The following is a 25,780-nucleotide window of genomic DNA, read 5'->3' on the forward strand; positions in this document are numbered from 1 at the left end:
CTATCCCTTAATATCCCAAGTAATAGCTTACCATATCGATCATCCATGCGGTACTCGTCCAATCGCTTTCGGCGATTAAGCGAATTGGTAGTATTCGCGTCCGACTTGTTTGCCGATTCTGACTTCAACCGGAACCGTGGCGGCGAAAGCGAATCCATGTTCGCCGCTGACAGCGACGACGATGCACAGTCCGACTGCGAGTCGATAAAGTTCCGATAATCATCCCCGAAGTCAAGCAGCCGCCGGGCCGCATCCGTATCCCGATCTTCCGAGTACGGTTCGGACATGTACTTTTCCTGATAATTGTCCCACGCCTGTTCCGAGAAGCTGCTCATCTCTTCCGTTCCGGTGCCAGTTCCATTCAGATCGGTTTCCGTTTTCTCTACACCATCTAGATTATAATTAGCGAGTGCCGCTAATGATCCTAGATTGAGACTACCGCACCGAGTGCGCGTCAGTGAACCGATCCGGAACTCGGGCTTTGCCATCGAACAGCCAAACTCTTCCTCGCTGTCTTGCGAACGTTTCGTCGATCGGGCGGCGGCCGTCGCCGTCGTGTGTCGCACCGAGGAGGATTTCCGCGACGAAGAACCGGACAGTGAAGATAGGGTAAGCAGATCGTCCGATAGACGCAACCGGCCGGAAAATGATTCCGACTTTAGCAACCGTCGGGTGGAGCTGGCGGTAGTGATTGCAACGCCCGCCACACTACTGTTGCTTCCTCCCGTGCCGGAAAGTTGAATTTCACGCAACGGTTGTCCACTGCCGCCGGTAAGTGCGTTGTACTGTAGGAGAAGGGATTGCTGGAGCAGATGAAGCGTTGAAGAGCTGTGCTGCGGTGGTTGCGATTCATCCGAGCCGGATTCATCAATACGATTCTGTTGAGATGGAAGAGTACACAATTGAAAAAGAAATCATTAGATAATGAAAACACTTCCAATAGACCGCAAAACTCGACTTTGCACACGTATCAGCACCATCTGTCACACTTCTGCGATATCTGACGCTGCACTGCAGGCTTAAGCGGCGCAACGCGATGTTAATGGAAATGGAATATTCTCGTCACGTTTATCAGGTGGTGCAAAAATGCAACAACAAAATCGCCACCATGGAACAATATTTGTCTTTTTATCTCACACCCACAAACAGAGCTCGTCAAGAATAATGCATTACCAAGATATTTTTGACATATTTTTTATCTTCTTAAACTGAGAGCTCTTTAGTTTTGGGCAATGCTATTCACAACACCAATAGTGATGCCATTTTACCAAAAAGTTCCATTCCATTGTTTGCATTACTTCAAGATTTCGAATTGTTTTATTGAGTCTTGTTTTACTTCCACTTGAAATGCATCTTATTCAAGAACTTCTTACGTCATTTCGTGGTAATTTAGTGGATAGTTTCAAATAAACTTCTGGATAAAGCAAATTTGTAGCAATTTTGTACCAGAATCGTAATATGGTGGAAATTTAATATTTTCAATGCAATTTCAAAGAATAATTTTCATAAAGAAGTTGCCAGGTTTTATGTAAAAGTAGACATAATGTGTAAGAAAGCACGTGACATATCTAAACAAATACGTCTTGGCACAAAAACACAAAAAAATGAAAAGGTTACAAAAAGTTACAAAAAGGTTACAAAAAGTACAACTAAATTTGAAAATAGCTGACAATACGGCACTGGACCGTAATAATCAAATGTAAATAAAAATAAATTCTAAAATAAACAAAAAAAAAAATGAAACTTAAAACATAAAATTTTAAATCAATGGTCTTATTTTATACATTTATGTGTTTCAGTAATATTTCCATCAGATAGTAATGGAAAAAGTTATTAATAATCGATTTCACGAATCAGAAAATGACAAGAAAATGTTCCCAAAATGTTAAATTTACGGATTTAAACTAAATTTGACAACTTGGAATAAAACTGACTTCACAATCTAATTTTGACATCATGTGGAATATTAGGTGGTCTTATTTTATTGCCGACCACTATATCTAGTGAACAAACAAACAAACCATATAAATTAACGAATGCTTTTACACTCTCTAGTTTTTACCTCCAGGGTTACTAATAACATTCGATTTTGCTATACAACGCTAGAGATTTACTCCAGGATCAGCCCGACAAATACCCAACAAGCAATGTGACAAATTTCTCCTTTTTTCCACAAACTTCCATATGATGCAACGACCTTCACCACCAAAACCGCACAAACCCAATCGTTCCACCGGGGCATAATATAGTTTTTACCCGTGTGGCGTTAGCGCAGTTCAATAAAATAATTTCCACCTCACAAAAAGAAACCTTATTTGAACAAAACAAAACAAGGTGCAAAATATAGCATTGTGTAACTCGAGCCACCGAAAAGCCTTTAGCCCGAAACCAATTTAAACGTCCAACAGCACAACACAATCTGCCACGGCCGTTGCCATTGCCAATTGCAAAATGGCATTAATTCACCTTCTAGCAAGAGCACCACACACGTGTCCCGCACAAAACACGAAACGTTATTAGTTTATTGCACATTGCACACGACGTAGAACTCACCTTACGACGCGGACGCAGTTTGCGCTTCTTGAGCGAACCCTTGCTTTCGGAGTTGCGCACGACGGTTTGCTGACTGGAGGTCGGTTTCATGCTGGCGCGCGATCCAACCATCGACGAACCACTGCCACGGGACATCGTGTTCAGTGCCGATTCGCTGATCGAAAAGTTGCGATGATCCGTCAGCGGTCGGTGGTTGCTACCGTTGCCGGTAGCGCCGTCACCACCATCCTCACCACTCTTCTGATCCGTTGCACCACCACCGCTACCACCACTGTCGGTGGTAGTTCCACCACCGACACCGTATTGATTAATTTCCACACCGGACGAATTCAGCTGTGACATGCACGACACCGACCACGGCCGGTCGGTAGCTGAACGGTGCGGTCTACGCTTCACCAGCGTCGTCGACGTGCTGCCCGTGATCGGTAGCGAAGGGCTCGAGCATGCAGCCGTTACTCCTGGTACTCCGATGGTGGTGGTGGTGATCGCAATGGCGGCAGAGCTTCCTCCTTTCGAATCGGTCGCAACGCCCTCGTCGTCGTTTGAAACGTCGTTTGAGTTTTCCGACGGATAGGATGTGCCATCGTTCAGCAGCTCTTGGGAAGTTTGGGTCTGTTCACCCTGCAGGCAGGTGGCAACGGAGTTAGCCAACCCTTCCGAGCTATCCGTGTCGCGTGCAATCGAATCCGAATCGGTGTACTCGCCGGACGCTTCACAGTCGGTCGTTGGGGCGGAGGTCGGAAGCAGCGGAGCCGTCACCGGTGCATCCAACGGTTGCTTCTCAAGCCATTCCTAGAGGGCAAACAAAAACGAAAGTGGCACATTAGCAAAACAAGTGTTTACAATTTAATCAGCTGTTTTTAGTCCAATAAGCCTCAGTCGCCTTTACGGGGCAGGAGTTGGCTCACGGGTAACGCTTGGTTCGAGCTGGTGCTGCACAGCGTGACGGTGTTAGCCGAATGGAACTAACTAGTTACCCGGCACCATAAGAAAGAAAGGAAATGTTCCACGGCTATACTAGTGGTGGGTTCATGAATCCATTAGTACTCCGATGGATGGAAAAAATGGATTCAACTCCGGAAATATCCTGAGTTTAATCCGGAGTAATTTAGAGTGATCGGGAGATAAATCCGGAACTAATTACGTAGTAATCCGGAGTTAGAACGGAGTAAACTCCGGATTAAACTCCTGAGTAGATTGCTGAATCAACCTAACGTTATTCCGGATTGCTCTTACCACCCGCCCTCCTCTCCGCTCCTCGGTCGTTGAGCATTCCGGACTTTTTCCGCAATACACTATGGAATAATTAGGAGTTTGACATTTCCCATTAATCCGACTCCAGGAAAAATGAGGATTTATCCATCACTAGGCTACAGACACACACTTACCTCGATCAAATTCATCTTCAGATTGCTCATGGCTTTCTCCGCCTTTCGACCGTGACCGTGATGGTGATGATGGTGATGATGCTGACTGTGTGCCGTAGCACCGTGTCGCGTCTGTGGTTCGTGCGATGCAACAATGCTCGCAACGCCACCCAACGGCAACGCTACCGTTGGCAACGATAAATGCTGCTGCTGCTGATGATGATGGCTGCTGCTGCTATTGTTACTGCTGTTGCTATTGTTTGCACTGTTGTAATTGTGATGATGATGGTGATGATGGTGATGATAGTAGTGAGGATTTTTCACCACCGTTTTCGGTGTACTGCCGGCACCAGCTGCAGCAGCAGCGGCGGCAGCGTTTTTGGCGAAAATTTCGTCACGCACCAACGTTTCGGCATGCAGCACTAACCTTTGAATCGAGCTGGTTGCATACTGCGGTGGCTGGAAGATTTCGAATGTAACGAACAAATGCACAGAAGAAGCGAGGAACAGAAAAAAAGGAAAGAAAGGTGAGAAAATGTGTTTGTGTCTTTTCAACCGGATCAGTCAGTTCCGCGGTTTTGGAAATGGAATACGATGAGCGACACAGCCATTCGACACGGAGCCAATCGAACGAACGTAATGTAGATTTGAAGTTTATCGAATACCGCACAAAAGAAAGCACTTCTAATATGCAACTACGAGCGCGCGCATCGTTGTTTCGCGAAAGTAACACAAAATAAACGCCGCGTATGTGCGGGGAAACACACCAACCACAGCTCACGAAGGTATATCTAAGGCCACGCTCGAGCCCAGATAAGATAAGTACACCAAACAAAACAAAGAGACGAAAGTAACGAAAAACGAGACGCAAAGCGTTCTGTTCAGTTAGGAAACTTGTCACAGCGACGAGATCTCCGTGCATACTGAACCCAACCAAACGACCTGGGAGCTGTCGATCAATACCGCAAAAACAGACGCACGTATGCAACAAGGTTTTTTTTTCATTATTTGCTGTGAAACAAACACACATTTTGCCACACTACTAATGACGTTGATTATCGAAACATTTGCCAACACCGAGAGGTTCGCTATATCCGCATCCGATGGACGCATATGGTCGTCGGAGGTAGTGGTGGTGGTTGGATTCCATTTTGTGGAGATGCAAAAACGACGAAAATAATTGCAATCAGCCACACGACACACACATACAGACGTTACTAGTGAGCTAATGCTTTTTTTCCTGGGTGATGTATGAGCTTGGCGCGTTGGAAAAGGTGGGGGAATAACACACTTGTGACCAGCTGCACGTAGCGCACAATTTGCAAGGAAAATCGATACATTACAATGTCCGTTCGAAAGGCTTGCATACGTAAAACTGGATATAAAATGAAGCACATAATGGCGCAAAAACAGAAAGAATTACTGGACTTTTTTCCTGAGAGAATAGAACACGAAACAGAGTAAAAGCAGGCTCATTAAAATTCAACAATAAACAAAAACAGAACCATTTAACGGAACAAACGAAACTCCTTTTGCTCTAACAATGTTAAGCATTCAACAGGCAAAACGAACACTTATAGAATTCACCTTCATGAAGCAGAACAAATGTACAGAAAATGCTAATTAAACTTCGAAATTCGAGCAACACAACATACCTTTGATCTCTTGGCACTGTTGACACTGTCCGTACTTTTGCCAAAACTCCCAATCGACGTCATCATCAATGAGCGACCGCCGTTCCGTCCGTTTGGCGTCGAAACGCCGCCATTTTGCGTCGCATCCCGCGTAAAGTCCAAACACTTCTTTGATTTCGGTTCCCGGCCCGCCGTCATCTTTAAGGTACCCGGCACTCCAAGCTCCTCTTGTGCGTCCGGTTTGTTTTCCTTCTCCTCTTCACCAGCGTCTCGCACTTCCTCTGCACGCTTTCTTGCCGTTAGCAGTTCATCACCGTCCTCCTCTTCCTCCTCACCGTTGTTGTACACCCATTCGTCGTCTCCTTCGGACGAGGAAGCGGAAGGTGAGGACGTCCCGGGTGAAGATTCATCCGACTTGGTACGCTCGCTTGAATCCTTATTCAGTTCTGAGTCCGTGTCCCGATGTTTGAAGTAAAACGTGGCACAATTCTTCGACTTGCGGTTCGACCGGTTAAACTTGGACGAATCGCTTACCTTGGAACGTTTCTGCTTGCCAGACGATCCGATCGGTGAGGATGCTTTTACATTGCGTAGCGATTCTCCTTTACCGACGTGGCGGTCCTGCGTAGTGTTGTGCTCCTTAACCGTTCCATTTACGATCGCATTATTGTTGACCGTGTCGAGAGTGCTGCTCAGTAGAGCTGCTCCGTCCACCAAATCGCACCCGATGATTGATTTATCGCTTTCGATCGTGGTGTTGTTGTTGTTCAGGATGTTCTCCTTGAGCACGGTTGCTGTGTTGATGGCGTTGGATTCGGCTACTTTCGAGCTGGTCGTGGTCAGTGTCGTGGCATCGGAAAGTGTCGTGGTCGTCGAGAGGTTGTTAATGTCTGCTTCCATCATAAGATTACCCGAGCTAGGTGAGAATGTTGATGCTAGTGCGCTGCTACTAATGCTACTGCAACCCGGTCCCGGGTGATATTCGATGTCGTGCTTCTGGCTGCTGCTTCCACTACTATTGTTGTAGGCGTTGCCCGCTCCACTGTAGGCAATAATTTTCGGCACAATTTCACTATCGCTGCCTTCTGAATCGGCATCGAAACCAGCGTTTGAAAGCTTCTTTACCTTAACCCATTCTTCCTGTAATTTGAAGCCAAAAGGTATTGGAAGCACATTAATACGTAGTTGAGGAACTACTGGTGATAGTATACTTACATTATTCAATGTCTCGATGTGATTAGAACCCTGAGATTTGATGCTGGAGCTGCTAACGCGTGCTAGCTTGTTAGCTGGCTCTTCATCCGTATCTGACAAGCTGGCGTTATTATCCGAGCTCTGTGGGAAAAGAAGACACTCATCAATTTATCGTCCAATATTATTAAACATTCATCCTATAGAATCAATCTTACCGAAGTCTTGCTATCCAATAATCCCTCCAAAAGGCACTGTATCTCAAAAGCTTTCAGATATAGTAGATGATACCGTCGCTCTAATCCCTTTACTCCACCACCTCCGTTCTCCTTGCCCTTGCCTTCGGCGGTTGGTGCTACGTTACTATTACTACTATTATGGCCACTGGTGGTGTTGCTGCTACCGAGCGATGATGCAGCTTCGACTTCCGGCGTGAGGGATCCCTTGCCGGATGCGGACTTTCGGTCACGTTCGTAGCTCCGAATGCAAGCTGCTACTGCCCGGGAGTTGGATTTGATTTCGCGATAAATTTCCTGCAACGAAACGAGGATAAGAAAGAAAAAAAAGCACATCGTTTAATATATATATGTCATTGTATTGGTGTGAGAGATTAGCCGAAAACCCTCAGACGTGGTTGAAGCACCTAGGAGTCTAATCGATTCTACGTCCCGTTTGCCCTGATAATGTTATCGCCAATTATTGGTTCCCGGCTTTATACCGGCGGCCTGCACTGCAGTATGTCTATATGCGTATTCGTAGAGGTGTCGGGCGCTTGCGCCTTGCTTAAACCTTGTCAAACAACATGCTCAAAAGCTGTTGGCATCGTCGCCGAGTACGTGTTTTTCCCACAAGGTTTATCGGAAACCAATATCGTAAATTAGTATCGATTTTTTTATTATCGGAAAATCATCGGATGTGATGATTCGTTGGGGTGTCAGAAACCCTATCGTAACCTGTCATCACTGTTAGTGCCGGGAGAGCTAAACATATCTTCCAATTTGATGACAGCCCATCCCATTGAACGCGGCGCATAACAATACCTTGGTTGATTTTCACAAGTAGTATTGTAAACTGTAAAATTATGTAAATCAGGTTCCGTTTACTGGGACAACGGCACAAAGAGAGCCAAACCCTTAACCGTGGAGTGCGGACTATAGTAACCTTGGTGAAAGATGAATCGATGTAAACAGTGCCGTTTTTGGGTAGCGGCTAATGGGTGCGGCATAGATGAAGCTAACCGGCAATCGGCTAATGGATCCATGCTGCCATTTTTATCGATCGAAAAGGCTATCATTTTCGGTAATTTTTCGGTACGGTGGCCATTTTTTGTGTGTTCCCGTTCGAAGACTTCTCCAACGAGTCTCTAAAGCCAAAGCGATTTATGCACGCTTCAAGACGTGATCGTACGATCGAAACATTCCTTCTTTTCCGGGTGTATATTTACATTGTTTGAATTGAATTAGAACGCAACCTTGAAACGGGTTTTGAAAGCGAACTTTAGTCCATATGCTGCAAATCGGTGCTCTCATAAATATTATGATTTTCAAGCAGGAAATACTTGCCCAAGCAGTGTCCACGAGGGAGGCGCACATATCATCCCAACGACTAGTTTTACAACCATCTGCCACATTAGCGCCTATTAGGACCCATGATTTGAAAGGAGGACGAATAAAACCGTTCAAGCTTGCCTCTGTAAATATAACCCTATTGGGTCCTATTTTCTTCTGTCGAGTCGCGTCTCGGTCGCGTCGACAGTTTTGCCAGAGTGAAAGTAACCTTGTTGTTGCGGTTCGGTTCAATCACTCACTCATTTCCCATCAATAAATTCACTAATTGCACGCCCCTGGAGAACCGAACCGCCACTAATTGGACCTCTTTCACCAGGTTCGAATGAAGAAGGAAAAAAATGGCGCCTGCGGCTCAATTGCTTCGCTTTTTACCATAGCGAGATAATATACAATACGCGCGTGCAGCGACCACCCAAGGCTCTGGAAACGGAGAAGTCCTGGAGCAATTGGTGGCAGGTGTGAGAGATAGGCCAGCCTCACTGCATGGGTCATAAATTAGCATTGGAGCAAAGCGTCTGGCCGAGCGACCGAAAACTAGGTTATATGCTTTAGTGCTCTCCCCTGTCGTGTTAAGGAGCATGTTTTCTTTTTTCGCACTCCTGAAATTAGATCCACCAATCGAAGTTGCTGTGCTTTGGGACATTTTTTGCGAGTCATCGCCATTGAGGATATTGGGTGTATTAATGATTTTCGAGATTTTCGTACTGTTTTCAGCTTGCTCGCCATTGAATTGGTCGCCAAAAAACTTACGTCTGTTCTCTTTTCTCGACCTTGTTTTGGTGCTTTCTTTGGTCGTAACTCCTTCATATCATCGTAAACATGGAGCTTACGTAGGAAGTTTGAAGATCAGTAACAAGGTGTTCCTCTCTCAGAGAGAAAAAAAATCGAAATAATTATTTTTCCATCTTATGAAACCATACCTCCGAATCTGCGGGCTTATGAACAGAGACCGTCATGATCAAAGATACATCAATTTTGTGCTCACCTCCAACACGCTCGCAGGCGAGCTAACGAGGTGGAGAAGCGAGTTGGTTTTTTTTTTTTTTTTGGCAGGTGTGATTTATTTCTTTCCGCCTGTCTTACGAGTGGTTTTTCTCGTTTGATAGTGCAACAGGCGGAAAAAAACAGTAGAGAGAAAAACAAACTGTAACGAAAGATCAGACATCCTTCCTTTGTTGGTTTACTTCAACATCACCATCTGGTGCGGCCACCGGCACCTCCATTAGTCCAAAATTGGATCGATTACTCAACACGGAAAACAACAAGCTGTTGATGATCGGATTTTTCTCAGCTGTTCAAGAGACGATTATCTTGATGATACTATATCTTCTTACGAATCTCGCTTCTTGGTGGGAAATATTTCCTTTAAAACAAGATTTCAAGAAGTCAAATATTTGCAAGGCATGCCGAGGAAAATGTTTAACAATGACGCAACAAACAGCGAACTCCCACGGAAGCATTAAACGCCGTCAGGAATGCCGACGAGGACGCAATACGAATTTTATGACCGAATCATTGGGCAGATATATAATCCATAGAGACAGAAGGTGTGTGTGTGTGTGTGTGTGTGTGTGTCTTCGTCTAGACATTTCCTTCATCTGTTCATCAAAATAGAAGTTCTGATATTCTAAATTATATTCCCCCGAAAATGCGTTCTCTTCAGCAAGTGTTAGTCTCGAAACTGTAATCTGAAGACACCCACATTCCTGCACGCTACTCTCATCGAAACCTCGTTGTGGTACAATTTGATCCAGATTGTTGGTAAATAAACAAAAAACGACTTACATCGAGCTCTGCTTGAAGCCGGGGCGAAATTGATGCCGTTGATCGTCGGCTGGCCGTATATCTTCCCCTGTTTTGCTGAACCAACAGCATGATTAGTGTGTTTTGGGGGTTTGATTGCGAAAATCTCCTCGCTTGGAAAAAAAAACCCCCTTCGGAACAGTTGGAGATCGACCTAAAGGAGGTGGTAGTCGCAAAATCGTACGCTCACCGCACCACACATAACATAAACACCCTATATATTAGCCACTGCACCCAGCAGGCAAACTAAGCACCGTCAGAGATCTCCGGTACGGAGGTTTTATCTGGTACGATCCGACATTTTCCACCAATATTATACATTCCACACAAAAGGGTAGGTGACAGCCAAACACATCTCACACACTTCACGGAGCACGTTTACGACGTTTTAGTTATTGGGAATGGGTCATCAAAGTACGACGAACCATCCACCACGGAACCGGGCCGAAATGGACGAGAATTATTTTTGGATTTTCACGGACAAACTGTATTGGCTTCCGCATTTACGTGACGACTGTTGGCCGAACCGTCTACAAGCAAATTGGCCAACAAGGAATGTTTGAAGGTCTCTCGCACCGTACAGAACTAGACTGAAGTCGATGCTCGAAACGCACGAGCAAGAGCTCTGTACTCTGTGTGTAAAGTTTTATGATTTTTGAAAAATAATCACATTCATGTAAAGAGAAAGCAAACTACGAATAAGAAATGGAAACACTTTGGGAGTGAAATATCACATCACTTCACGTGACGTCAGTGGCCCACAGTTGGAAGGGTCTTACGGTGATACGTTTGAACAGTTTCACCAAGCGCCAAGTTTCTATGTTTGTTTATCTTATCTCAAAAGCAAAAGCATTTGCATAATTGGCTTAAAGGCACGAGTGTCTCTAATTTTTCGCCCAAGGGCTATCGGTTTCTCTTTATCTCGCTCGGTGTCGGACTCTCCTTGCCATCGAGAGACTTGAGGTAATGTTGCTTCATGAATCAACCGTATCCCGTCGTTAAGAAATTGAAGGAAGAGTGATGCTGATGCTTTAAAAAACAAACCTTCACAGTGTGTTCCTAGCAAGCAGTCATCCCGCAAGCTCAGGGTTGAACACAGAGGTCACAACCGATCAACTAGGGCTGACAGTATCGTACAATTTATGGACCTTCGAGAAACAACCGAGCGCGCGCGCTTATGTTCAAGCTTGATCCTGTCACAGACGGATGCACCCCGAGAGTGTGAATCATCTATTTTTATGGCGGGTGTCTTAAATATTGCATCTTGGAGCGATGCGTTCGGGTTCGGGTGAAAAGAACACATTATGTCTACATCATTCTTCAATCCCTTTCAGTGCCTGTTAAAAGATAGGTCAATGTAAAGCCACAACACCAAAATAAACCACGTAGTGGCCACACCACAAAACGTTTAGAAAAAATGTAAATTATTATGTGGTGCAAAGTGTGTTGGGTATTGTTTGAGTTGACGTGAAGCAGGAGCAACAATTTGTAAAGCTAATTCCCTATCTTGAAATTTAGCATTTCCATAGTTGGCCATTAGTGAGATGATGAATGGTTCAAGGCGAAACGCTACACAATCCTTCGATCAATGGGTCTTTTCGTTTTTTGCAGGGTTACTACCTATAGATAAATATAAAGCTAAACTATTGTTTTAATTACATTTCTATGTTTTGTCTGAACCGTACCGGAAAAGTGTATTCAATCAAAACAAAGTTCTTAGAAACAAATTTGTTGGCTCGGCCAATAACTTCGAACGGTATCGGTATTTTATTACTGACTTTATTGACTTAATTTACTCATGGCCGGATTGTTTATTCAGGTATTTATAAGTGGATTTATCATGGCTTTAGATTTTTCAAAATTTATATCTTGACGTTTCTAGACTAAAATTGTGCAAGCTCTTGATGAAGGCCCTTAGTGCAACATCCAACAAACTATCCAACAAGAAAAGCATTAGATTTTTGTCAAGCAAAAAATAGAAAAGTTTAAATTTCCTAAAATCGTTAATTTTTATTCTTTTTCCAGCTTCTTTTGTGATCAGTTCATGTCACAAAAGAAACCGATTTCGACCAATTGCGTAAAAGCCACAGAAACATAATTTTATTTTGAAATTAACAGGGCGATGAAATAGTTCTAAACTCCATAAATTCTCAAACCACTGTCTGCGAATAAATGTTTCAAGCTTAAGCAAAAAGGAATTATTTCTTTTTCTTTGATAAACGACCTACGAGATCATTCCGGCTATCAAAAGGCTTACTAGGCTTGCTGATACCACGATATTGAGTAGTGAGGTCTACGGGGTAACGGTCCGGATGAGACTTGAACCCTCTTTCTGTCGTGTGAAACCACACTTTTCCCCACTGAAAGTGGAAACCCAGTTTCTGTCGTGTGGTGGAGGACCACGACAAAGATTCCCCTGTCAAAGATTTCAATTCTTAAAATCATAATGCAAACCAAATCACTAGCTCGACAAACCCTGCAACTTCTCGTTAGCCTCTTCCTGTCATCAGTCAACGAAAACACATAAGGATTAAGCCGGTACCGGAATGTTTGAACCCTTTTTAAACGGCTTTCAATCATTTTACCACCTCGCACCACAGCCAAGGCATAACAAAACGATTGCTTATTCGAACGCATCTTGGCCATCGCCGTCCGCCTCCCATTGGGAAGCTTTTCATTCCTCCATTGACAAACGATCGAAAGTTCCATTAACACCTTCGTCTCGAAAAGGCTCGTGTGCGCACGAGTTGGAGACGTCTTCATCGGGACGCCTCAGGAGCTTTGCCAAAGAAGAGGATGCCCATGCACACTTTCCGCATAATTGAGTGTCATCGAACATTAATCTACCCTTCCTTCTTGCTTTTGCTCGTGAAACACAGGCAAAAAATGACAGTTTGCGTCACCTTTGGTAACCGCTCCCCTTTAAAGTGGTGGTGAAAAGTGGGAAAATTAGAGAATAGATTTATTACCCAACTTTCCTTCAGCAGCGTGCTTTTGAGCCGCCGCAAGGCAAACGTTTGACATCAACGCGAATGCTATTTGCACTCAAGCGGAAAAGATGTGTCATCGTTTTTAAAACACAACCAATAAGTAAAGATCTCGCGCACTGAGCTTCCTCCTGTAAGGGTACGTGTCGTGCAGACATCAGCAAATGTGTTCCAATCGTGCATTTCTTAGGGACGTGATTTATCTCCAAAAGATGCTATATTTAATGACAGGAAGTACGCTGTGCGTATAACTCTCCTTAGCTTTGGAAAGATAAATATGATTTTGACCTGAATTCTCTTATTGCACACAAACGTGCAACGACGCATAGAGGGTTTGGAAAATTGCATGTTTGTTGATGTTTGCATTTTTGCCATACTAGAGAAACAAAAACACACCCCTTTTACTGGGCACTGTACTGTAGCACACCCGCAGCAAGAAGAAACGCACATACACTGCTGCATCGTAATTATTATTTGTTATTTCCCTTCAGATTCGTTGCACAAACTGAACGTGTCATACGAAACCAAACAAACTCTTCGAAGGTTTCACGATCTCCACTGCACCACTGGGCTCAAGAGCAAGCTGCAGCTGCAGTTCTTATTTGTTTCTTATAAACGCTCAAGGACTTTATTAAAGCGAGGTACACAGATGCATGAGAGTGCAACATTGGACAAGTCGCAGGGTTTGCAAGAGGCAGAATTACGAAAACATTTAGCTGCAGAAGCTAAACTTCTGATGGTGCTTCAAGCGATGCAGTCACATTTAATGACACGACACTGGGAAACCTATCCTCGAGCTAATTATTCTGACATTTTGCTAAAACATCATCCAATCTCCTTCGTAAATCGTCGTCACTTCCAGTGCGACACAAAGGAAGCTTTGTTGCAATTTGTCGTGCTCAATACCGCTAGCGATGGAATTTGTGTTGTCTGCAAGATCTTGAGTTGCGAGTGACGCGAACACAATGTTCTAGATTGAGCTCTAGGGATCAAGAATGGGAAAATGCATCGTGAACCTTTTATTTAATCGCACGAAACTTAACGATTGCCAATCAATTGCGAACTGCGAACATCACGAAAAGCCTTCGGTGTGATGAAGGTGATCGACCAGCGATCGATTTCCATCGTTGCGCTAGCCGTATCATGTAGCCCTTTTAAAATGTAGAACTAAATCTCATCTCGCACTCATTGCCCAACTCATATTGCCGGTGGGTGCATCAACGAGTCGTGTTTATGGCATAGAGGTTCCTTTATAATGTCTACCCTTTACGCGGTGAGTACACAAAGTGGTTTTGTTTGTTCGGGTGTGATGATATTTGTGGTTTTTCTTGTCGTACAACGACGATTTTAAATTATTTCGCAATTTATTCCGAACGTTTTCTAGTAAAGAACTGTTGGAGACAAACAATTCTTCAACTTTTAATTCTGTTAGGCAACAGCTTCCGATTGGCATTAAAGGCAAGACTCGAAGGGTTTGGAACACAGCTCGGTAACTGTTTAGTCACGTTCGGAAGCTCGTTAGTAGCAGCATTGTGGCACGATGCTCATTGTGCTAACAGAAGCGCAATCTTTGCGGGGAACTAATATGCTAACCATCATAAAATGCCACTTTCACTCGTTTTTTTTTCCTGTACTACTCACGGAGCTTTCTGCAGCACGAGCCACATGAAGCACGAGTCGTGTTCTTTGCAAAATTTAAAAATAACTTTGCAAAAACAAACCAGGTTACAGGATAAAATAGAAGATGACTTCGGCGAATTTCATTATTTCTTGGCAAATATTTCACAAATGTAAATTTCGAATGAATGTTTAAAAATAAATACCTTAAGTTATGCAAAACACTCAGCGAAATGTACGTTTTCACACACATTCTTGTTTAATAAGTAAGGTAAAAATGAGATCACAAATGATCATCGAAATGGAAATCTTTATTGTTATATAAAGATTCTTAACAAAACTTAAAATCGTCCACTCATCCACTGCCTAAGAAGACATCGCGGGAAAGGGTTGAAGCAGATCGAATAATTTTTATTGTAACATAAACACTCACACAGTTCGCAAAGGTGAGGAAAATGCATTTTCACTCCCTGAAGTCATTTATTTCCCTTTCTTCCCTATCTTGGCAGCATTTGTTCAATATTTCATTACTTCTTTTGTTCGTGATTAGCTAATTTAGGACCATAGACGTCAAAACGTTGCATAAATGCCTTCTTCACTCACACCTCCCACGAACGTCTCTCTACTATCAGCAATGGACAATCAGCCAATCGTACGATCAGTGCAACAAAGTCAATTTGAACCACAATCACCACACCAAATGCACTCCCGGAGGATTAAAGAGTTGCCTACAGCGATCGGGAATGAATTGACGATTCTGAAGGTTTTCTGCACAGCTCAGCTGTTTTATGTTTTGCTCTGTACCTTCCATTTATGTTTCACCGATCTTGATAGTGTGAAAGAGAATGGATCAGATATGGTGTGTTTATTGTTACTATTCAATTAATTGTGAGCCATTGTCCGGACGAGCCAGCAGGAGGTCAGTTCTATCAGACGTACTCTTGAAAGAGTGAAATTGTTCAAGACGATCCAGAGCGTGATTTTTCTAATCCTATGAGAAAGAAGAGGAGCGACGGATCTGATATCTTATCGATCATCCACCTTGAGCATTGATCGCCGCATCCAAAGCGCTATTAACTTTTGAGACTCAGAAGACTCGTCGCTAAAAGTCCACATTCGAATGTAATAGGACTATCTGTTTCTTGATGAACCTTATTCATAAAGCTTTATCGCCTTTGCCATTTGCTTCACCAGCACAAACTCTTCGATGATGTTGTGCTTTTTGGGGAAGGGACAAAACATCCCGTTGGGTGTCGGAACAAAATAGACGGTACCGCGATGCACCGTTCCCAATCATGCTTCGAGGCATTTCCATTCAATGCGCAGTACAGTTTCCGTGACAAGATCGTAGACATAAACACAGCTCCCTACCCATCTCTCTACCACTGTAATGCAATTTTGATGCTGCCTGGATCTTTGTTCCTCCCAAGGGTGCAGTAATTCAAGGCGTTTCCAGAAGCCTAAACAGATCCACCATTAATCTGCGTCGGAAATGGTCGATTGTGCGATGGCGGGTTTATACTGCAGTTCGTTGAATGTTTGATGGGTCGAGAAACGAAATGCAGTTGCCACTACTGTTTGCTGGATGGATGAGTAAATATGGTTTCCTGCCTGTCTAGCTCCTCAAAGAGAGACCACAGTTTACGACGCACGGGTATAGACACCGTTGTCCAGAGACAGCAAAAGACAAGCGCCGTTGGCAGAGAATAATGGTTCCAAACATAGGAAAAAGGCTACCAGATCAGACCAGGTACCATGCTATACATCTTTGCAAACACGCATTCGGCAGGTGAAATAGGTCGAAGCGGTGCATTTCGTTTATGTGAGATCTTCACGGTAGACATAGGTCGGTATGGTATGACAGTAGAGTTATGTATGTCGAATGTCCCGTTTTGGGGAATTTTCGCTTAATGATGTAATGATATAATGCGTCGCACATGAGGCCTATTTACTTTATTTTCCTATTAGTACAACTGTATCCAATGTGCTTTAGTCCTACAAGACTTGAATGCTCAACTCTTGGAGATTATCCTTAAATAAATAATGCTAACAAGCGTATGCATAAATCACATCTCAGACGTATGACTTGCCATGCTTCTGCACCTAATTTTCCCACGCCAATAAGCTGATCTCGGTGAAAGTGTATCTCCTACGGGGGCCAACTACTATCCTGACTTCCAACCAGTCCGCTCTACCGGAGCGGGAAACAAAACAGACAACTTAACCCTATTAAGACACGCGATTTGTACCGCTTATCCGATCAACTTTCAACCACCACAGGGCACCAGTATTATGCGTGGTGAGCTCATTTAGTTCCGAAAAACTTAAATCTACGCCCCATCAGGTGATCTGTTTGTCTTCAGGGTCTGCCATGCTTGTTCGTGTCGGAACAAGAGCACAGCGGCGTTTTATGTCAGATTTTCCGCTTTTCGTCAACTGTTGTCGGTTTGGGTAGCGTTTGGAAGAAGATTATTTTGTTAAACACCTCGCCCGACCGACCACCAGTGTCTGATCTTTGACCTAAAATGAGCGACATTTTTTATGCAAGGGTGAATTAAATTAGTTTCTATTCTTTGTAGTCCATCCATTCATGCTGCTGCTGTTGCTACTCCTGTTCGATGCGTGGAGAATAAGTGAAATGTTTCCGTGGGTTCCGAGATTGGGAACAAGCGATGAGATGAAGCTATCTTCCCCCCAAAAAACAAGTCGTGAATACATCACAGCAGGGAGGCTCAGCAGTTGGAAGAGATTCCGACGACGGCACCAGGTGTCAGTGTAGCCACGACAGTTAGTAGACAGCTAACAAGGTACTTAAAACTAGTCTAAAGATGGCGATCGAGTGATTTTGTCGAGATGGGGGATGGTTTTGTTATTTCATTTAAATAGCCACCACGGCAGGGTTTTGGCAGTCGTGGTGTGCAGCAATAAAATAAAGCTTTAAAACTACATCGTTCCCTTGTAAATTCATCAGCAACTGCATTCTACCACTTCAAAGCGGACTGGACGACTTATAGAGGTCGTCGGTGTTGTAAAATCGAACAAACCGATTTCGTGTTCTAGAATCGCACGCTCGGAATGGAGAATCAATCGTCTTCAAACGAAAAGTCGCATAACGGTTACTCCAGGCTCCCTTTTAAGCATCAAGGCAGGGGGGCGTGGACAGTAGTAAAAAGGCGGCATTCTCAACCGACTTCTTCAACTCTCGTGCGGTGCAGCGACGCGTTTTCGAAGTGAAGCAATAAAAACCAGAGGGAAATAAAATTAAACGACAACAAAACGGTAAATTTGGAGCACCTTACTCGTCGATTCACAGGAATGGAGCGAAACAGATGATGCACACACCAAATGTAGGTGACATTTTCCCACTGGCTCTTTCGCCAGAAAGCCTACGAAAGCGGCACAGATACGAATCGATTGCGAGCCCTTTTTGCTGTTACCAGCAGGGCTGGTACAGCTAATACTAATAGTCGGGAAGGCAAAAAGGTACTCATTAGCTAGTGCATTAGAAAACAATAATCACAGGGCAGCAGCAGCAGCACCAGCAGTAGCAGGATGAAGTCGACACGCTACACATCATCTCGTGAGACCCTTCTAGAAGACTAGCGCTCTACACCTAGGTCACCCTGTCTTAATCGGTTTTCCTGGGTTTGTCGTCGTTACGATTCGACAATGTTTTCATGTCACGTTTGTGAGATGTGTTGGCGAGCGTTTTTCGAGCAAATGACTGTCGCTCGAAATGGCACCCCGTGCATTTCGTCGGAGGGCTTTAATCCACACTCGGCATCCAAGGGCTTAAAGTAGAGACATTTAGAAAATCTCATTTCGTCTATCTGTTTCCCGTCTTTTGATTTTCTTCAATGAGATGGAGGTGAAAGTGATGTTTCAAAGACAGATTTTCGAAAAGCTGTATAGCAAAGAACTTCAATGTTTATCTCAATGATTCATGTAATGCTTTACGACGTGGGTTTGATTTGATAGCATAATTTCTATACCAGATCTGCGCCAAGAATGCACAGTGGGCATCTGACAAATTTTTTGTCTTTTCTTTTATTGGTTATTTTACAATTAACTAATTTAAATGAATTATTTATTCCGAAAAAAAGGTCATAACAGATCTAGAATAGAACAGAAATAAATTAAATATAAATAAACTAATGTGTTTTTCAGGTGCATATGGCACTATTATCTTAGATTTTCATGCACTTATGTTGTTCATCAAGCAATTAATTTATGACTCATTTTTTGTCCATTTTAGAAACCATTTTAGGCAATAAGGCCAGGCCATCCTTCTCGAAATAAAAATTAACTGGAACTATCATACCAATATAATAAGTATATGTTCAATTATGTAATAAAAAACGAATTCGCAAAATGAGCAAACCATATAAAATAAAACATCAAAATAAAACTAACAGAAAATCAAGTATTTAAAGAAAAAAGCAACAAAGACGAAACTAATTTTCCAAAACATTCATGTGACAACGAGAAAATTTATAAAAGAAAAATATAAAAATGATTAAAAATGTTCTTAAAACTAACTTTTTCTTGTCTATTTTTGTTGTTGTCTATTGTTGTCTATTTTTATAAAATTGAGATATGAAATAGTTAATAAAAGATTACAATTTTGTCGCTTCTTAAATAATATTTGTAAAAATTAATTACTGCTATAGATTAAATTTGGAACTTTATTACCGATCCGCACCCATTGTGACGTGATGCAACAAAACATTGAACGACCAATTCACTTTGATTGCATTCGTACGAAGAATTTTTAATGCCCTTTCGGTGTTTTTTCGGCCTGGTGGTATCTCGGATAGCTTTCAGCGTCAACAACAGAACCCTAATGTTCAAAGCAAACATTCGCCCCTTTTGCGCTGTAGCTCTGTGTTGGCAAAGACCAACAAAAAGAGACCCCATTTTACCAACCACGGGGGTTGAAGAATGATGGAAAGGAAAAATCCCTGCCCGACTGTAACATGTGTGTCGGTGGATGGCGGGAAACATAACATTTGTCGGTTCGAACCAGCATAAAACGATTCTGCTCGCTTCAACCCGCACAAGCATATGGTTTACAGCATAGCGAGAGGAAACAAATGAAAACCAACCCACCAGCAAAGGCCACCAACCAAGGCGAAACACAACCGAGCGCATGTTAGGAAACTGGACAGACTCTCCTTTCCTTTCCATAGCTGACCACCAACAAATCGTGTGCGTTCCCGTCCAGCGCTTAGTGCTCGATGTTAATTTGTAAATCGCCTATGTTTACAATTTCAGCATTTATTGTAAACAGTTGGAGATTTTTCTGCGCACCCCTGTGCACATTGCTAGGGTCCTATTGCTCTAATTTTCCTGCTTCGTTCCGCACTCTTCCCCTACTAGGTTCCTTCCTCATCTCGCGAAGTACAATATTCGTTGTGATCGTTTGTAACGAGCAAGAGATTTGATGCAAAACATACTGATCGATTGGATAAAGGCAAGCAAATTTGCAACATTTACATGGTGGGGTGTGCTAATTTGTGTGACCGCAACAACGTGGAGCAGATATTAGCCCTTAATAGATTCTGTTTAGGGTACAATGTAACTAATCGGACAGAAACGATCTATACCACGATTCAGGCGTGACATAAAACAGGGAAATTGAAATGTCTCACTTGAATTTAATTATTTATTTACTTGCGAAGTAATATTGCATCATTTTGTTGTCGTTGATTTTGCATCCATTAAATGGTTTACTTTTCTATGCGATCATATTGATTGAATTTTATTCCATTATGATGACGCATTGCCGTATTAATTTGATGAATTTATTTTATTAATAACCTACTTTCATAAACATAAACATTTTTTTATCTTTTCAGATCCTTTTAATTTTATCAGTAGTTTGCAGTTGTTGTGCTTTATTCTTTGTCATATTTGTTTTTCTTTTTTTGTTTTACTTTTAGTGATTTTCCCCTTTTTATTTTTGTATTGTTTTTTCTCCAGTGCTCTCATTTACTTTTTCCTATTATGAACTCTTAACATCTTTCAAGTTTTTCAATTCTAATCAACTGTTCTTTTTATGTTTTTTTAAAGTTTTCTTGTGATCCACATCCATCAACATGCCCCTGGCTCTTATTTCGTAATGAAAACATTATGTTCTGCAAGCTGAAGTGCATATTGCACCACGTTCAAACAACACACGGAAATGAACTGACCACGTCCCACCAAAAACCTTCCAGTGCACCTTTGTGCAGTGTTTTCATTCACTTCCACTTGGTGAAATAAATTCACGTCGCGTCCCATTAATCACGTCGATGGCTCATAATTTTTTTTACCATGGCATTTCAACGCCGAAGACACTGACGCGTTATGCAATCGTGAAACAATCAGATGATCGTCAACAACGAAAAGGAAAGAAGCAAACAAGGAAGTCATACCTCACGTTCGCAGTCGCGTTCTGCTGTTCGATTCCGAATGCAATTGTTCCGATGTCAATTATTTTGTCGACTTTGACGAATCATAAATTTGGGATGGAAATGGGAGGTGATCTAACAAGCCAAAAAGTGTCCCCGTTCAAATACTGGCGGGAGAACATTTCACTGGAACAAATCAAATTGGAATATTACGCAAAGACAGGCGCACGTGTGCCCAATTTCCATTTCGTCACTTGGTTGTCGTTCAAGTCTCTCACCCCATCGATCAATCGATCGATCAATTATTTTCTAAACTTCGAACATCGTTTTTCGGTCAGCGTGTTTTTCATCCGTTCGATTACGATTGTTACTCCTCCAAGCGTCGACGTAACACAGAAAAGCAAGATAGAAAACAATCTTGTACATCCGGGCCCAGTACGATTCTGTAAGCGTTCCCGTCAAAACAACACACCACCAGCAACGAAAAGGGCAAACACTCCTTTGGGGGGTTCGAGTGTTACGCGCACCGTGGCTAATAATCGATAATTTCCACATGCAACACACCGACTCCGCGGAGTTCATAATCGTGCGCCGTTTACCGTAAAACGTCCCTTCGACCGTAAAGAGCAAGTTGTTAAACATCGGAAGCGAAAAAGGGGTGTCAGACATAATAAACTTCGAAGCTTCGTCCCAAAAGCTCACCCATCTTGTCAACAGCGCAAGATAAAAGTCTCTTTCGTAAGAAAAACAAAACTCCTCACAGAGATAACCCTTTAGCTTGATGTTGTCTTAACGCTTGTAAGCGAATGTTTTCTTCCTGTGTTTTATCACTTTAACCCCGAACGAACCACAAAACCCTTTGGGGAAATTAAAATTCCCTCGCCATAAAAAAGGGACAAACAAACGGAAGCTGTGAAGCTTACCGGTTTACCATGCAAACGAGCTCGCGCTCTGACCAAATATTGTCGAAATGTCGGATAAGTGGTGAAAATGTCCACCCATTACGGAACTGAACAACGCTTACAACGGATGCTGCTCGGCGAGAAACACACATTTTTCAGTGTAAAAACAACACACGGTAAAACACTGCCGAAAGAAGAAAAAAAACAAAAACAAAAACGGTACCGACCCTTCGCTGGAGCCCTTTTTGGTTAAGATACGATCACCGAGGGAGTCTTCCGTTTGCGCAAAGTGCACCAAGCGCATGCAGCTATGAAAAAGCCAAAACATTGCGCTTTCTCCTCTTGCGCTTTACGCAAGACGCTAAAGACAATTATCTGCCGACTGCTGAGGTCAGTTTGGGAATGGGCGCACACACAAGTTGCGTGCGAAAACCTACTTATTCCGTACTTTAATTAAGATAAACAGTGGGTAAACACACACACGTGCGCTTGTCTTACACACTGCTGCGGCTGATGTTGCTTTTTCCGAAGCATCCGAAAGTCAATGAAGTGATCAGGCATAACAACACGCATCAGGTTTTTGTTTCGAATATTTGCCTACAAATAGAGAGATGTGTGAAGCTGAATCTGATAAGATACATCGTTCGATTGGTATTAAGATTCCACCCATATGAAGATTTTAAGAAGCAAAATAGCTGAGATGTTCATGGGGGAAACAACTTACGATCTCATGCCTGATCGGCTATAGATTATAGCGTTGTATTTTATGAGATGAGGCAGTGGAGTGTGAGAGAATTGAATTGTATTTGAGCAACGCTTTTACCTAAATTCTTTAGATTAATTATTATTCCTTATAATATTACATAATTGCATCCTGAATTTTGCTTACTTTCGAGAAACGTTTGGGTGGTATCGAGCCGTGAGAAACTTTTCAGGCACAAGATATAAATTCTTCCAGATTTAATTTGGGGTACCGTCCGGATGCGATTTGAACCCCGGCCTCATGTTTGCCATTCATTTCCTTCAATTTCTCGAGAGTACAGTTTTCTGAGGTTTTGAGAAAATTTTCAGTCTTCGAGACAAAATTAAATTACCAACTCGACATACTTCGCACTGCCAGCAAGTGATGCCAAAAGACACATTAATCCGGTCGAGCATACCGTTTGCAGCATAACTCTTCGAGAAGTATAAGTTTTCCCATGTTCTCCCATGACTTCCCATCAACAAATAGTTGGCAAGTTGTTTGCTTCTATTGGCCAACAAACAAGCCTCCAAAGGAGTCTCATCTTCCCGCACGATTGCAAGAATTACATAAACATTTAATTAAATAAACGTATGGCATCACACACCGACCCATCGAAGGTAATCGCCAAAACAAAACCGAAAAAAAGTGCCGCATCTCGCACCACGAAAAAGGAAAGTTTACTTTGATTTTAGATTTAGATGGGAACGTCCCCCCCCCCACAACACACACACACCCGCATCATGTGCTCTTTGTCTTTCGAAGAGTATATTATTTTCCTGCGCGGAAAATCTCGCAATCACCACCATCGAAACGATTGCGCAATGGTACCGGTCGGCAATTGCCATCCATCCACAAAAAAAAAGCCGATCATTGGTGCGTCAAATTGTTGAAAACAATTCCAAATTATAATTATCACCTAATACGCTAAAAGACGCATCATCATCGTCAAACGCACGCCGTCGTTCGGAAGTTTGGAAATGGTTTTCCGTTTTCGGAAGCATCGACACAGGCGCGTTGCATCATCGTCAAATCGCTGGTTAGCAAAAGATGTTTTTGGGAGATTTTGCACAATTTTCGCTTCTAAAAATTGTTATTTTACAGTTTCTCGATTTTCCGAATTTTTCTCGCACCGGAAAACGGACAGAGCTAAAGACAAGGTAAGGAAGAAGAAAAAAAGGGTGCCAAATTATGGTGATGGTTGAGTGAAAATAATCATTCCTGCAAGTATCATCAGTTCGGGCCGGAACGGTTATTGCGTCATAATCATACGGGCTCGAGAAACACATCCACCATCCATTTGCCATTTTTCCTTTATTTTTTCTTTATTTTTCGCACAACGGCGTGCAAATTACAAAACGATCGATACACAGTGTGCGGTGTGAGGTGCGTGCGGGTAAAATTAGTTACAGGCGATATAAAACATTTCATTAAACATTTTCCTCCAATTTATTATCAATTATCTCACCCAGGAGGGAAGGAAAATTATTTCCCCATTTTTAAACACACTCGCACTGCTTCGGTTGCGTAACTGGTTCGTAAAGAGTTACTACCGAGATGATCCCTTTAAATCGGTAGAAGAGTTCTTTAAACGATGCCGCCGATGAGAAAGATGCTTACCTAAAATGAAAGCAGAAAAAGAAGAAAGTACACATTAGCTAAAGGTGGTACGCAAGGAAACGGTAGTGGTTTGTGCTTGTTCGTGTCAAACACAGCTACATATGGGAATAGGTTTAACGAACGTATAACTCATCGATCGAGCCGAATCTATTTCCCTTCCATCGTACACTTCAACTATCGTTTTTCAACCATCTCTGAAAGCACATCCTCTTAACATCGACTGGCAAAAGTTTGGCCGACTCTAGAAAGACTCTTGAGAGATGGTGGCAGCAACAAACAGCAGGAAAAGCAGCCGGAAGTCGCGGCTCGTGTTGATGGACGACGTGCGAAAAACCATAACATATTTTGCGCTCACAGCAACAACCATTCATCGGTGTTGCTCATCGATCGCACCATTCGATCTGCGTGGTTTTGGGGGCCTCGGGCAGTCAGTACTGCTACCGATCGGAATATGAGCAACTTAAACGTCTGTCGAAGAAAAGTATGACTGCAGAAAACAAGCGAAATATGTGTTCCAGCTCTACAGAACACGTAACATAAACGTGCGATCTCGAAACCATCATCATTCCACGGAAGTGTGTCCTATAGTAACGTGCTTCGGGGGAAAAATCGAGCTCGAGTTTTCAGCACACGGGCGCAAAAAAAAAAAGAAGCAGTCTGTCGAACACAGCTTCTGGGTTTTGGGATGCCTGTTCCGATCGGTAAGTGCGCAACCACATCTCCGCCAAACGTTTACTATCACCGTTAATCGATCGCGAAAAAAAAAGGAAAACGGGAGGGCGAACATGCACCTCCATATCTCCGTGTGTATGAGGTGTAAATTTACGAAACATCGCCATAGTGGATGGTGCAGCCGGGAGGTAACATAACGTTCAGAAGCCAACACAAGATACGGCAGAACAGGAAAGGAAAAAAAAAAACAACACAAATAAAAATGATCCTATCAGTGTTTGCAAACTCCTTTGAGGGAGAAAGGCATTTTAATTTTCATCCTCTCGGGTTTGAGTTGCTTTTCACCAATTAGGAAATTCTATACGACAAATCGTTTCGTTCGCTCTACCCGTAAGATTTTGGACTGTACAGTGTGGATTATAATTTTAAGATCAACGGAGACGATAAAATGGATTTTGATTATTTTCCAAGCACCCGAAAATGGTCGAAAAAGGAATGTAAAAATAAATAAAAAAATAGGTTCACACTGCATTAATCGCATCTGGTTAATTTTAATTTGTGTGTTAAATTTGTGTCTAATTTTTGGGTGTTTGGAAACATGGCGTAAAAAAACAATTATAAATGTACAGCTGTTTTATGAAAACTTATTTATTGAACAAAATGTTTCTTTAATTGGAATTGGAAAAAAACTTCTTTTTCTCATTTTAAAGAAGGTTTGGGTCTTTCAGGCTT

At 42.7% G+C, this 25,780-nt stretch overlaps 1 protein-coding gene across 2 annotated transcripts in view; it reads right to left on the minus strand.

The window, feature by feature from the left end:
- Nucleotides 1–25,780, minus strand: part of LOC126563751 (klarsicht protein) — a 129,702-nt gene that overhangs the window by 8,102 nt on the left and 95,820 nt on the right. Inside the window, exons 1-7 of one of the 2 annotated variants that reach the window (XM_050220451.1) lie at nt 10,099–10,207; nt 6,964–7,278; nt 6,770–6,889; nt 5,576–6,694; nt 3,942–4,379; nt 2,554–3,345; nt 32–878 (exon numbers count right to left, since the gene is read on the minus strand). In XM_050220451.1, coding sequence (XP_050076408.1) covers nt 32–878; nt 2,554–3,345; nt 3,942–4,379; nt 5,576–6,694; nt 6,770–6,889; nt 6,964–7,278; nt 10,099–10,188 — 3,721 coding nt within the window. In that variant the 5' untranslated portion in view covers nt 10,189–10,207. Of the gene's footprint in view, nt 1–31; nt 879–2,553; nt 3,346–3,941; nt 4,380–5,575; nt 6,695–6,769; nt 6,890–6,963; nt 7,279–10,098; nt 10,208–25,780 lie in introns of those variants that run through there. The other variant, XM_050220450.1, reaches the window with a different exon arrangement.

This window comes from Anopheles maculipalpis, chromosome 3RL (assembly GCF_943734695.1).
Source record: "Anopheles maculipalpis chromosome 3RL, idAnoMacuDA_375_x, whole genome shotgun sequence".
NCBI lineage: Eukaryota > Metazoa > Arthropoda > Insecta > Diptera > Culicidae > Anopheles > Anopheles maculipalpis.